Source organism: Calidris pugnax, unplaced genomic scaffold (assembly GCF_001431845.1).
Source record: "Calidris pugnax isolate Ruff unplaced genomic scaffold, ASM143184v1 scaffold18, whole genome shotgun sequence".
Taxonomy (NCBI): domain Eukaryota; kingdom Metazoa; phylum Chordata; class Aves; order Charadriiformes; family Scolopacidae; genus Calidris; species Calidris pugnax.
This window is the reverse complement of record NW_015090812.1, coordinates 18610070-18622116: the sequence shown is the minus strand read 5'-3', so window position 1 is coordinate 18622116 and position 12047 is coordinate 18610070. Positions and strand designations below refer to the sequence as shown.

Sequence of the window (12047 nt, the reverse complement as noted above, 5' to 3'; positions counted from 1 at the left end):
CAGATTTGAGGAAGAGGTGAATTTGTGGGACACTGTTCCCATCCACTGCATCCCTCCTACACCTCTGCCCGTTTCCTTCTTCCCCTCTGTTTCTTCATTGCGGAGTCAGAAACTGCCTTCGGCTGCTGAAAGAAATTGTATCAGAATTACTGAGGTATCAATTGACTTTCATAAAATACGGCCTGGAAACGTGGTAAATGTGTGTGTGCATGTGTCCCCACAGAACTGTGTGTATTTGCATATGAATATCTATGTATATTTATATGTATGTATATGTGGGTATACTCCACAGCGCAAAACTGTAACTAAATGTTTAGTAAGAGAAAAAAGTTGTTTACAAATTCTGACAGTGATGTAATACAGCCGGTGCTCTTCTGCGTTCTTCTAAGAGTCAGAGTTGGACTAGATGATCTCTATGGTCCCTTCCAACTCTAGAAATTCAGTGAAATTCAGTGAAATTCAGTGAAATGACAAGCCTTCAACAAATACATAGGTGGCTTGGAAAATAGAACTTTCATTTTTTAATTAGATTTCTTTATTGAATCTCTGTTGCAGAATCATATTGATACATTAGTTTCTGCCTCAGACACCTTTTTACTTAGCATGACCTGTGAAAGTTGTATTGTCATGGTACATTTATTATATCTGATATTTAGAATGCTTTTCATTGTACACTGCTCAGGAAAGGTAAAAAAGGGGCATTACTAGAAATTATAAAGAGGAATACCAGTTTCTTATAATATAATTGAAGTTAATGCAACTTAAAATAAATATAAATAAAATAAAATCCTTCTGGCCTGTCAAAGTCGGATGTTAAGGATGATATGGTCACTAACAGTAAGTAAAATAAAGCCACACTGAATCTCTTGTGCCAATGTTTTGTTATGGAAATTATAGATCTATTAATCTGAAAACAGATTAGGCTGTTTGATGCTTAGAAATATCTGGGGGAGAAGCCTTCCCTTTTCTGCATAGTCAGGTTTTTTTTACCTTCGTTGAACAAAAGTATCTAATATAGAACTTCACCGTGTTTACCTGTAATGTGTTTTACAGCAGAGACTTTGAACCGCCATAAGCAGATGTCCTTTCATTGGAGATAAAACATCTGTATGGGTAGATATAAACTGAGATTCTGTGCTGGCATTGTTTTCCCATACAGGAGATCTGTGATTCTGGGAATTTGAAGATGTCATTCCTAAACTTCCCCAGGAGAAAAAAAGCCAGCTAATAAACATGACATCAAAAAACAGTCTGGAAACTAAGAGCTGATAGAAAATTACTGACTTTGTCCATCCTGAAAGATCATAAAAAATGTATAAAGTAGAAATGGAGGAGGGTATGGTTTTAAATAACATTGCTCAAAATTGCATATGCAACACTTTTAAAAAAAATGTATAGGAAATCGGATTCTTTTTTATTGAATAGCTTAACAAATGTTTGCTAGAAGATCACTTTTAGTAGCCATGATATCTTTTCTTAAATGGATGTCTTAAGTTTGTTTAGCGTTACATATTCTGGTGAACAAAAGGAATAGAGATGAAGCTCTTTTGGACCCAAGCTTAACATAAGTTAAATGGTTACCTGCAAGCATGGGCAGGATTGGCCTCAAGGTGTACTGCCTTCTTGGCCTATATTTTTAGCATTGGGTGAATAATGCTGTTTTGTCATTCTAACGATTTAAAAATGCCAACAGTCAAGCTTCAGCACATTTTGATTCACATACATGAAAATTAACGGAGGTTTGCTATAAGTATCGAATGTTTAAGAAATAAAAAAATCTTTTCTTGCTGATAGCTGGAAATATTTCACAAGCTTTTTTATTTATTTTAGTACATCTGAAATCCCCCAGTTCCGATTGCCGTATGATGTGGTGAATTTTGAAGCTGAGCTTATGAAGGATCTTGGAGTGAAGGTAATGAAAAATACATCCTGCCTATATATAGCTCAAGGAAAAAAGAACAAGAACTCTGCCAAAGATTAACAGCAAAATGTCATGCACATTAGTAAAGAACAATTAAAAGCTATGTTAGACAGAGGCAGGAAGATGCTTCCTCTTGCTCAGGGCATTTGTCTGTCTCCTGTCTGAATGCCACTAGTTTGGAAAAGGGCAATCAATAGTTCTCATCTGGCATGCCTGCATGTGATTAATTGTCTGTAAGAAACAAATTCCTAAATTGCTTTAGGGGTTCAATGTAGCTATTGGAATGATTTGATTTTTTTAATCGAGTGTTTTTCATGCAAGTTTGGCACTACTTAAAACATTCATATTTGATACTTCTCCTTTTGTTCCCTTTCCCTGAGTTTTTTTCTTAATGGTTTATCATACAGTCTTGCATCCAAGTTAATTTCATAATAAAATGCATCAAATTAAACAAAGTGTTAACATGATCATTTATTATAAACAATAACAGTCATTCAACTTCTTGGAAAGCAATAGTTATGCATTATTCTGTTAAACAAATGTGTGTTGTTTATAGATAATGGGAACATTGCTTTATTGTAATTTAGGGCTTGAGCTGAAGATTTAGATAGTATTTGCAACTGCTGCACATTTTAATAGAAGTTACAAATGTAGAATGCATCAGTGGATCAAATTTTTGAGTACCAGGAGGGATAGTATATTTTTAACATGATACTAAAGCATTCAGTGAAGCAAGAAATTCTTCTTGGAATCTTCTGTGTTGGTTCATATCATAAAAGCAGTAGACTGTGGTCACAAGACCCAAGTGAGAGCCTCATCCTGCCCAGGTTTTATAAAAATGCTGGTAAGATGTACCATAAGGCTTTAAATGCTATAGGTCTATTTTTCTGCTCTAAAGATCCCTTTGCAACCCTTGAAAAGACTGACAGAATGGGGATTGAGTTAGAGTTGGGGCTAAAAACAGAGCAGAGACAATTTTAGACAAAATTGCTGGCCATAGGCTCCTGGGAACCCTCTGCAAAACTCAGTTCCCTGGGGCTCCCTTTTATGATGAGGTCTCTAGAATGGATTCATACAGCCACCATGTCGTCTTGACCTGAAGTCCTTGGCAGTTTTGAAGTGCAGCAGAGAATCTCAATGTAAATTTGCTTCCAAGTTCTGCCATTGGTTTGCAATTGACCCTTTGGCAAGCTGGTTAACTAAGTACCTTAGCTTTATGCCTCTATAAGCTGGAAATATTTTCTGGTGTTTACTTAAAGCATTTCAAATCTGTGGTGGAAGGTGCTGTATTGTGTAAATGCTCAGTAGTGCTGTTTATTCAAGTAATTCTACTGAAATTAGTCAGAATTAGTCAGCTGAATAAGGATTACGGAGCTAGGCCCTAGGAGTATTATGAATCCCCACATAAAATAGTATTGCCATTTAAATTCCTTCATTAGGTTTTCATAACATATGTACACAATAGGATAAAAAAAATGTAGTGACAATTCATGGAGTGTATTTTGTTGCTGGTGAGGATGTAGTCTGTATTCTTGAAAGGATTACCAGCTGTACCTGGCTTTTTGCACTTTTGATAAAAACTGACTTTTTTTGTCTTTGGAGATTTAGTATAAATTTTAAGTGTTACACACTGTATTTTACATCTACCTTTTTTTTTTTTTTTACTCACCAGTAGGAAAAATATATTAAATGGAATACAGGCAGATTCAATAACAAACAAGATATACAATGACATGAAGATTAAACTTTTAAGATAACCAAGTATAGTGCTTACACAATGGAACATGCCATTTTGTAAAGTGAACACACAAGTGATATAAAAAAACTGGGGGAAAACGTTCAAGTTCAGAGAGTTTAAAGTACAGAAATAAAAACACACATACCCATGTCAAGAAGTACAAAATATCAGAAGAGGAATCACACACACTTTATGCACTCAAAAGCCTTAGGGTTAGGAGAGATGAGCAAAAGGTGTGTGTATCTTCAATTGCATGACCTCTACACAGGAGACTGCTATAGTTGGTTTGCTGAACACGCAGCAAACACTCTTCCTCGTCTCACTCTTATAACAACTGCAGTTGCTCCACCTGTGCACTGGTTGCTCAAAGCAGGATTGCTGGTGGAACATTACTCTGCAAAAATTTTTCAGGTTGTGCTTCTGGAAGTAAATAGTAGTTGAACTGAAATAAATATAGATTATTAATGCATTTTTATTACTTTTACTTCTTTTTTTGACACCGATCAGTGTATTCTGGGTATTGTTGCTTGTCTAAACTAGAATTAGCAGTTTCAAGTTTAAATCAAAACTGGTTAATTCATAATTTTCGAAACCTTTGTTAGTTTACCATGCAGAACAGTCTGCTTTGTTATGAGCAAGTAGGGAACAGTGTAATTTGCACAGAACATTCTTGAGACTTAATGCCATTTCTGGCCCAGTCTTTTGCAGGCAGGTTTTCTGCATCCATAAAACCACCACTGGCTTACAATAAGGGTTTTTTGGCATAAAAGTGTTCTAGATAGTGGCCTCAGTGCAAAATTTAGTCTGTGAGGTTTGAGAGTGCAGCACAAAGCAATACCATCCTTCCTTTGGGACTCGCATTGCATTCTGCTCCTTTGGAGGCCTACCAAGTGCCTCTGTTAGAGGCTCATACTTTCACTAATGTTTCTGCAATAACCTAAACCGCTTGTTTGTCGGTTGGTGTGCTGGGTGATCCTTTTAGGGCATATTCCCTAAGGGACGTTCTTGCTTCCACATCATGTTTCTTAAATTCTTATTTTCACATGGGAATACAACTTTTTGTAGTCAGCACCAAATACAGCAATTCACTCACAGTAGAAAACTGCCATTTTCAGCTTTACTTCTGTATTGTGTTCCATAGATAGGCTTCGTTTGTTTATTTAGCTTGCTTTAACTGTTTTAGCTTACAGCAGAAACCAAGCTAGCCCGTGGTGGCTCCCATTTGAGTACAATCTGAAAGTACCTTTTACCCCTATGTGGTTTGGCCCACTTGCTTAAGTCAGAGCCAGTCTGGCCTTTTAAGCCTGGCTTGAGGGGAAAAAATTTATTTGCTCTGTTTGTTCACTAGAAGATCCTGCGAGATGTCTGTATGCAGGACGTGATAGAAATTATTTTCACATTATCACATTGAAAGCAAGTAATCTTTAATTCTTTCAGATAATTTTTAGTAAAGGCCTTGCAGTGGATGGGATGACACTCCGTACCTTGAAAGAAGATGGCTATGAGGCGGTTTTTATTGGAATAGGTAAGAAGAGCTCACTGTCCTGTGTTTTTTCATCTTGAAATTGAATAGTGTCTAAGCATAAACTGGGGCTTGTATCTGTGTTAACAGTATGATGTGAGACAGTTTCAATTTGATGCATTGTGAAAGTATGGAATATAAGGAAAATTTAAAAAGCAGGAAGCTTCTTCAGACAGTTATTTGTTAAAATTTTCAGATTTATATGATAGTTTTGGAAGACAAGAATATAGCTGAATGGGTTGATTTTTTTGTTTGTTTAAATAGTTAAAAAATGGATGAACTAAAAAATTACTTGTAATTAATTGCCATATTGGCCTAGAGTGATACACAAATGCAGTTTTCAGTTTTTGCAAACAGCTTACTATACCCACATAATTACTGAGTCTATGTGTAAGTCAGTGATACCATGCTTGGTTGCTTTTTTTCTTGCCTCCATATAAAACATGTAACATCCTTCAGATAGGCTGCAGTTAAATGTAATTACGGATGGGTTAACAAAATAAGCTGATTTATACTAAAACTGGCATCATAGGTCTGTCTTCTCTTATATGCTAAAGAAGTTCTGCACCTTCCTCCTATTTGAATCATTGCTTCTTTTTAATGTTAGATTAGAATTGTTATCCATTTACAAGTATTTTGAAGTACAGCTGGACCCATTGCTACCATATGATAGGCATGTTGAGCAAGCATCGTCTACAGTTGGTATGAGGCTTAATGCTCTTTATTGATCTAGACGTTGCCTAAGTGAACATAATAGGAAACAAGTTGTCCAACTGTTCCTCCTTCCTATTATTGATTACAGAGATGTAATTCTTAGTACAGTGACAACTGTTGTTTACCATCTGGGTATGCAGTATAATAAGCTTCGCGGGTCTATTATGTCATGTGATTATAGTACAGTGTTGCGATTTTTATAATCCTAAATCCTAATATTATTAGAGACCTTCCCTGCATAGGAATTCTGATGTGTCATATTTTGATGTAATAGTGTACAAGGCAATTGTCCAACTTATCTTCTCTATTGTTTTAATCTATGTCTTTCAAACTGCTTTGTAAAATCTCACCAATGAGGGATTAATTAAGAAATAATCATTTTTTTTTTTCTGAAAATCTAGCATTTTGGAAAAAAAATCAGTTATTTTTGGAATATCATTATGATTCTCCTGCATTTCTGACTCAGAAATTTAAAATAATGATTCAAGTAAAGGTTAGCAAAAAATGACCACTGAGCACTTCACATAGGATCGGAATGTTTGTTTTATGTATGGGTTTATTTTCTGACCTTAATAAAGTTATCCTAATACAAAATATTATTGGTTAGAAATAAGAATAGACAACATTGTGTTGTGCAGATGCTAGGTAAAGGGATGCAGCCAGAATTTTAATAAACAAGGGAAGATATCTGAAGCATAATTCTCCTGTAAACCATGTGTTCACTGATTGTATTAGGAAACAGAGGGTATAAATGCTAATGAAGGATTATGTGTTCCTACAAAGTTTTGTTATTTGAAGCTACCTTGCATTCATGATGAACTTGGTCCCTGTCTGTACCCCCATGTCTGCCTGTCATCTGTCTTTTACGGTACTGTGTAAGGCACTGGACAGTGATGTGGCCTTGCATACTGGTAGTGAAAGATGGAGGACAAACCAAGGGATTACAGATTTTAGGTTAGCTATATTAATGCAATAGAGCATTTATAAACTCTCAATAACAGCTGCTTTTCCATAATGAGTCTATACTGTATTTCTTTTAGTTTACTTTACTTTGAACAAACATATACTCAATGAAATGTCCCGTTTGAACATTACCCTGAATCATGGGAGTAAAATAATTACAGAACACTGTTTATATAAAATTGAAGATTTTGAGGTTATTTTTTTAAAGGTTGAAATTTTCTTATGAATGAATCTGTACCTTGATGGAAAATAAATGTGGTAGTTTTCAATTTTCTTTATTAGTGGAAGAAAGGAAAAATGAATGGATGTGTAAATGAAGATGAAGTCCCTCGTGGGTGAGGGAATACACAGAGGATTTTTTCATAGCAATGTGACTTTGATGAGCACACCTTTAGTCTTGCAAATGAGATGGAACTCAAGAATTTAACAGTCAGGGTTGTACAAGAGTCCATGTGTGATTCATGAAATGGAAGAGCACTTGTAAATAGTCAGCCACTTCGGGGCAGTGGACTTGCAAGGAGAACTTTGAAAGCTATTTTCCTCACAGTTATGTGTCAGGAAAAATCTATTGCTCTCTGGGAATGTCATATGAGGTAGGGAAAGTACGCTCTTCAGGTAGGTCTATGGAAGGTAAAGTGTAGGTGATTGAGGTTTGGTCACTTCTAGCAAGTGATTGTATTGAATAAAAATGAATAGCAAAGGCTTTTTATGACAGCAGTTTGGAGAGGTATTAAAAGTGTGTTCTAGTCTGTATTTTCTGTGTTTCAGACCGGAAGGGTAAAGAATTCCTAAGAAGTTCACAAATGGAGAGAAGTTAATAGCCTTACTCTAAAATAAATAATAATAAAAAAAGATGCTTAGCCTCAAGTCTTTGCTTACTGAAGCATTGAGAACTATGATGGTGTATCTAAAGGTAAAAGACTCTGTCCAGCCAGTAGGTATGTTGCATTTGGGTCTCTGTTTGAAGCTCAGAAAAACACCTTGTACTAGACCTGAAAATGAACAGATTGGCCATTATGTCTCACCAGCAACTTCTGGGGTCTCAATTTGGATCCCACTTTATCTCCATACTATTTTATTTTGCACCATTGTATCTTTCCCAATTAGGCTGTAACTGTGTGTATAATGTTGTAGAGACTGATGTGGAATTTGGGGTTACAAGGACATATGTTGAACTAGCAAAGACTAGATCTGAGGAAAAGCTTTCATAGTTACCTGGATGAGCAGTAATGAAAGAGATCAGTCTGGGCAATGTCGCACTGGAAGCCAGCAGTGCCCTTATAGCAGAACCTCGGCACAAATGGTAGGTGAAACTCAGTTCCAGGACTGCCTGTTACCATTTTTGGTTTTGGTAGTTCCTTCAATCTGTTTTTTGCCTTATCTAACTGTGCTGCATCCAACTAATTCCTCATACTGTAATTCTGTTTATTTCTAGAGGATCAGTATGTGAATTGCCTCTTCCCTGTCCATCAATTACTCTCATGTCCTCTCAGTTCCTCTCTACAAAGATGTGTATTTTGCAATATGTAGCAGCAGAGGTATCTTGTGTATCTTGTGTTTTGCATACAAGGACCTAAGAGACCAATCTTTTGGTTTTCTCCAGCAGTCCTGATTTCAGATTGCAGTTAAAATATGTGTTAAAGGGTAGTCCATGAATCTCAGTTTCTTACACCAAAAGTAACGATAGCCAGTAGCACACATGAGAATTTTTTCACAGGACTAAAAGGCAGCAGTCAAACCAAGGGAGGAACAACCTGCTAAACATATTCTGGGAGTCTCTGCTATATTTTTTGGTTCTCTTTTCATTGTCATTTAGTTTGTTGTAATTTCTAAACTTATTCAGTCTTATTTCAATGGGCAATTAAATTAAATCCAGATTAAAAATTAAAGATGTAGAATTAGAGTCTTGAAAACTTTCATTTTAAAATTCTGTTTATCTTCCGGTTACAAGCCTTCTGGTTTTACTTTGTTATGAATAAGAATTAAACCTTCCAAATGAACTTTCAAAGTTTTAAAACTAACCTCTAAATCTATTCATAGATATAAAAACTTCTTTCCAGGTTTGATAGATTATGTTCAACGTAGTCGACCTAGAATCAACTCTGCTTTTTGATAAGAAATGTTTGTGAAGAATTTTTCATTGAGCTGACAAAGCAGTTTACAATTTTGCTATTAAAAAAAAAAGGGTCTTGCATCAGTTGCTGCCTTCTGTAAACACCATAGAGGCTCAGGGCAATAGTGAATTGTCATGCTGAGAGCAAAGGGAGAAATCAATGGTGGGGTGAGGGGCTAGAGGAGAGAGCACATGGTCCTCAGAGACAGTGAAGTAAGGCAGCAGAGTCTATCTTACGGAGAACAGAGTAGTCTGAACACTTTGAGTTCCTGTGTCTCTTGCTTGATTTTCAGGGTAGAGTACATATGTTTTTTACAAAAAATTTCTATGGGTATGTGTCTCACTTGGCTATCAGAGCAAATGTGGAAATACTAGGCTTTTATTACTCATCCTTCTTGAAGTTCTGATAAATTCTTTGGAAAACAGGATTCTATGGTTCTGTCTTTTAAGACTCCATAAAACATTGTATCTTCTTTTTGAAAGAGAAAATACAAACCAATTTTTTTATACAACTCTTTGATTGAATGAATTACCTGAATATTTAAATAATTTATTTTGTTTTAATTGGTAAAATATTTTAAAAAAATCTTAAGCCCCAGTTCCCAGAAATCGCTTAGACACTTTAGTGTCTGTAGGCTTAAGTTTGCAGCACTAACTTTCTAGGTAACATCTCTTTATAGGGCAAATGCAACTAGTAGTGACGCTTTCTTGTTTCCTCCTTCATCTTGTGATGTTGAATTGCTATAAAATCAGTTTTATTGTATTAGGGTATGCAGAGGTTCTGTTAAATACTGCAAAATGGTAGGTTAGGTGAGCATACAGAGTAAGTCTAAGCGGATTGTTGCTTGGATGTATCCTAAATGGTATATCCTACTTGCAGGGGTTAAAACTGTACATAAAAAAGAAAAAAATGAAATCCCTTGTGGAAAGAACCTTTGTGATAATTGCAGTCATTCATAGTTAATTAACGTAACATTCAAACAATAATATAATCAGATGATTCCATTGATTGGAATGAAATTACACACCAAAAAAAGAAATTAAAAGTCCAAGCATTGATGTACCTTGTTTTTAAAAAAACCCCTGTGAGATTGATTTACTGTCTCTTCCCCAAAAAGTAAGTAATCTCCTCATGCCTGTTATTATCTTGTGATTAACTATGCAGTGCCACCTGGTGTGCAGATGGGAAGAATATTACACATCAAGAGCTCTGTTCACACCCACCCACACAGATATAAACCTACATGGCAAAAAGTGAACAGATGTTCATTTTGCTTGTGCTATAGGAAAAAATTGTGCATCGTAGTCCTGATTCATAAACTAAATTTGGAGGACATGAAATCTGCATATGGGGCTTGTAGGCCCATGGCCAGCACAGACATTTATGGAGGAAATATGTCATATTCAAAATAGTTCTCATTTCAGGTTGTGAACAGACTTTTATTTGTTTGCTTCTCTGGTTTTGTTTTACCTTGTGCTTCTGAGTTTTCTTTTTTCCCTTCACTTGCTATTTCAGTTATCACCTCCAAAGGGAAAAGTTTAGAGGCAGAGTCATTTGAAAACATCTTCAGAATTTCTCGGTTGGTTGGTTGGTTATTTTTCAGAAAAATAGTGTATTGGAAGGTAGTGCAGGAAAGAATGATGTTGGAAACATTAGCTAGATACTCAAAACAAATGTGTGCCTAACTTTGTTTCTGGGTTGGTTTTATTGATGCTTAACCCTGTTGACAAGGGTTGTCACTGTCTCAGAATCTTGCAAAGATGGCACTTTTCACTCGGGATTTTAAATGGTGACAACAGTGGCCTTTCAGGCATCACTATCCTTATGCAGTAAATAATAATACAGGCTGCAGAGACAGGGAAAGCACTTGGAACTACATTTTATTATGACAAAACAAAATACTCAAATCCATTTAGCTGCAAAAAGCTGTGAGACTTTGGTACTAAATATATTGAGAAAGAAGTCATCAAGATGAGTCATGAAGTCAGAGAGAGTACTTTGAATAGTCTGAAGAGCAACAGTGATGAAGAGCAGCGGCAGGAAAGCCAATTAAAAATATTTCACAACTGCCTTACAGAAACCAGAATCATTTTAAAATTAAATTTTAAAAGTTTGTTGTTTTGTTTTTTTTTTAATAAAGATCCATGAGAAACCGGTGACTTGCAGTTTAGTACAGAACAGAATCAAAACTGCACATTGAGCTGCAACTGCATGAAATGATGTTCCAAGGAAGAAGGTCTCCACAAGTCTGTGCAGTCAAGTATAGGACTGCTTTATAGTCTACCTCCTGGTGAGCCTTAGCTTACGGCTTACAGCTTGGAGAATGAACGCACCCTTCTATAATGCAACATTTCTTAATTTTTTCGTGGATCATGTGAAGACTATTATAAACAAATGACACCATAAATTGGTTCTAATACGAAACTTCTTAGTCCTCAGTACTTATGTTATTCACATCTTCTGCTACTCTGTAATCTAAAAACATTTTGTTATTAAAAAGCAAAAGGAATACAGTTATATTAGGAGAGGAACTCTGGGAAAGAATCTTTTCGTACATGCTTATAACAGATGTTTGACCTTGCTTTTTTTCCAGTGCACCATCTTTCCTGGAGACCAGAAATGTACATAAGTACAAGAATTTTTACGCTTGAGGCATCTTTTTCTACTATTGGCATTTGTAGTAAGCTGTTCTTCCAGTTCTGCAGACCTCACTACTGCTCTGGATATTGGTGGAACATTCCTAATACACATTGGAAGCAGCACATTGAAAGCTTTTAGGGCTCAGATGCACAAACCACCTTATTTATTATTAATAGTCTTAGGACACTTTCAGAAAATACTAATAATCTGCCCTTGGGCATCCTTAAGTTATTCACTTGCAAATTACACAGATTTTCATGCTCTTATTTACTTATCTTTCCTACCAAAAAACTACTTAGCATAACAATCTCTACTGCACATGTTTTACAAAACACTCTCCTGTCTTTTTCCAAGATGCTGGATAGTTTCCCTGAAGAAATGCTTATCTAAATATAATGATAAAATCAATTTGATTCATATTTTTTAAGAGTAGGT

General features: G+C 35.8%; 1 protein-coding gene across 1 annotated transcript in view; it reads left to right on the top strand.

Annotated features, from left to right (window-relative positions):
- The window catches only part of DPYD (dihydropyrimidine dehydrogenase), a 369255-nt gene that overhangs the window by 119301 nt on the left and 237907 nt on the right, over nucleotides 1-12047 (top strand). Inside the window, exons 7-8 of the mRNA XM_014939498.1 lie at nucleotides 1831-1912; nucleotides 5097-5184. Coding sequence (XP_014794984.1) covers nucleotides 1831-1912; nucleotides 5097-5184 — 170 coding nt within the window. The remainder of the gene's footprint in view (nucleotides 1-1830; nucleotides 1913-5096; nucleotides 5185-12047) is intronic.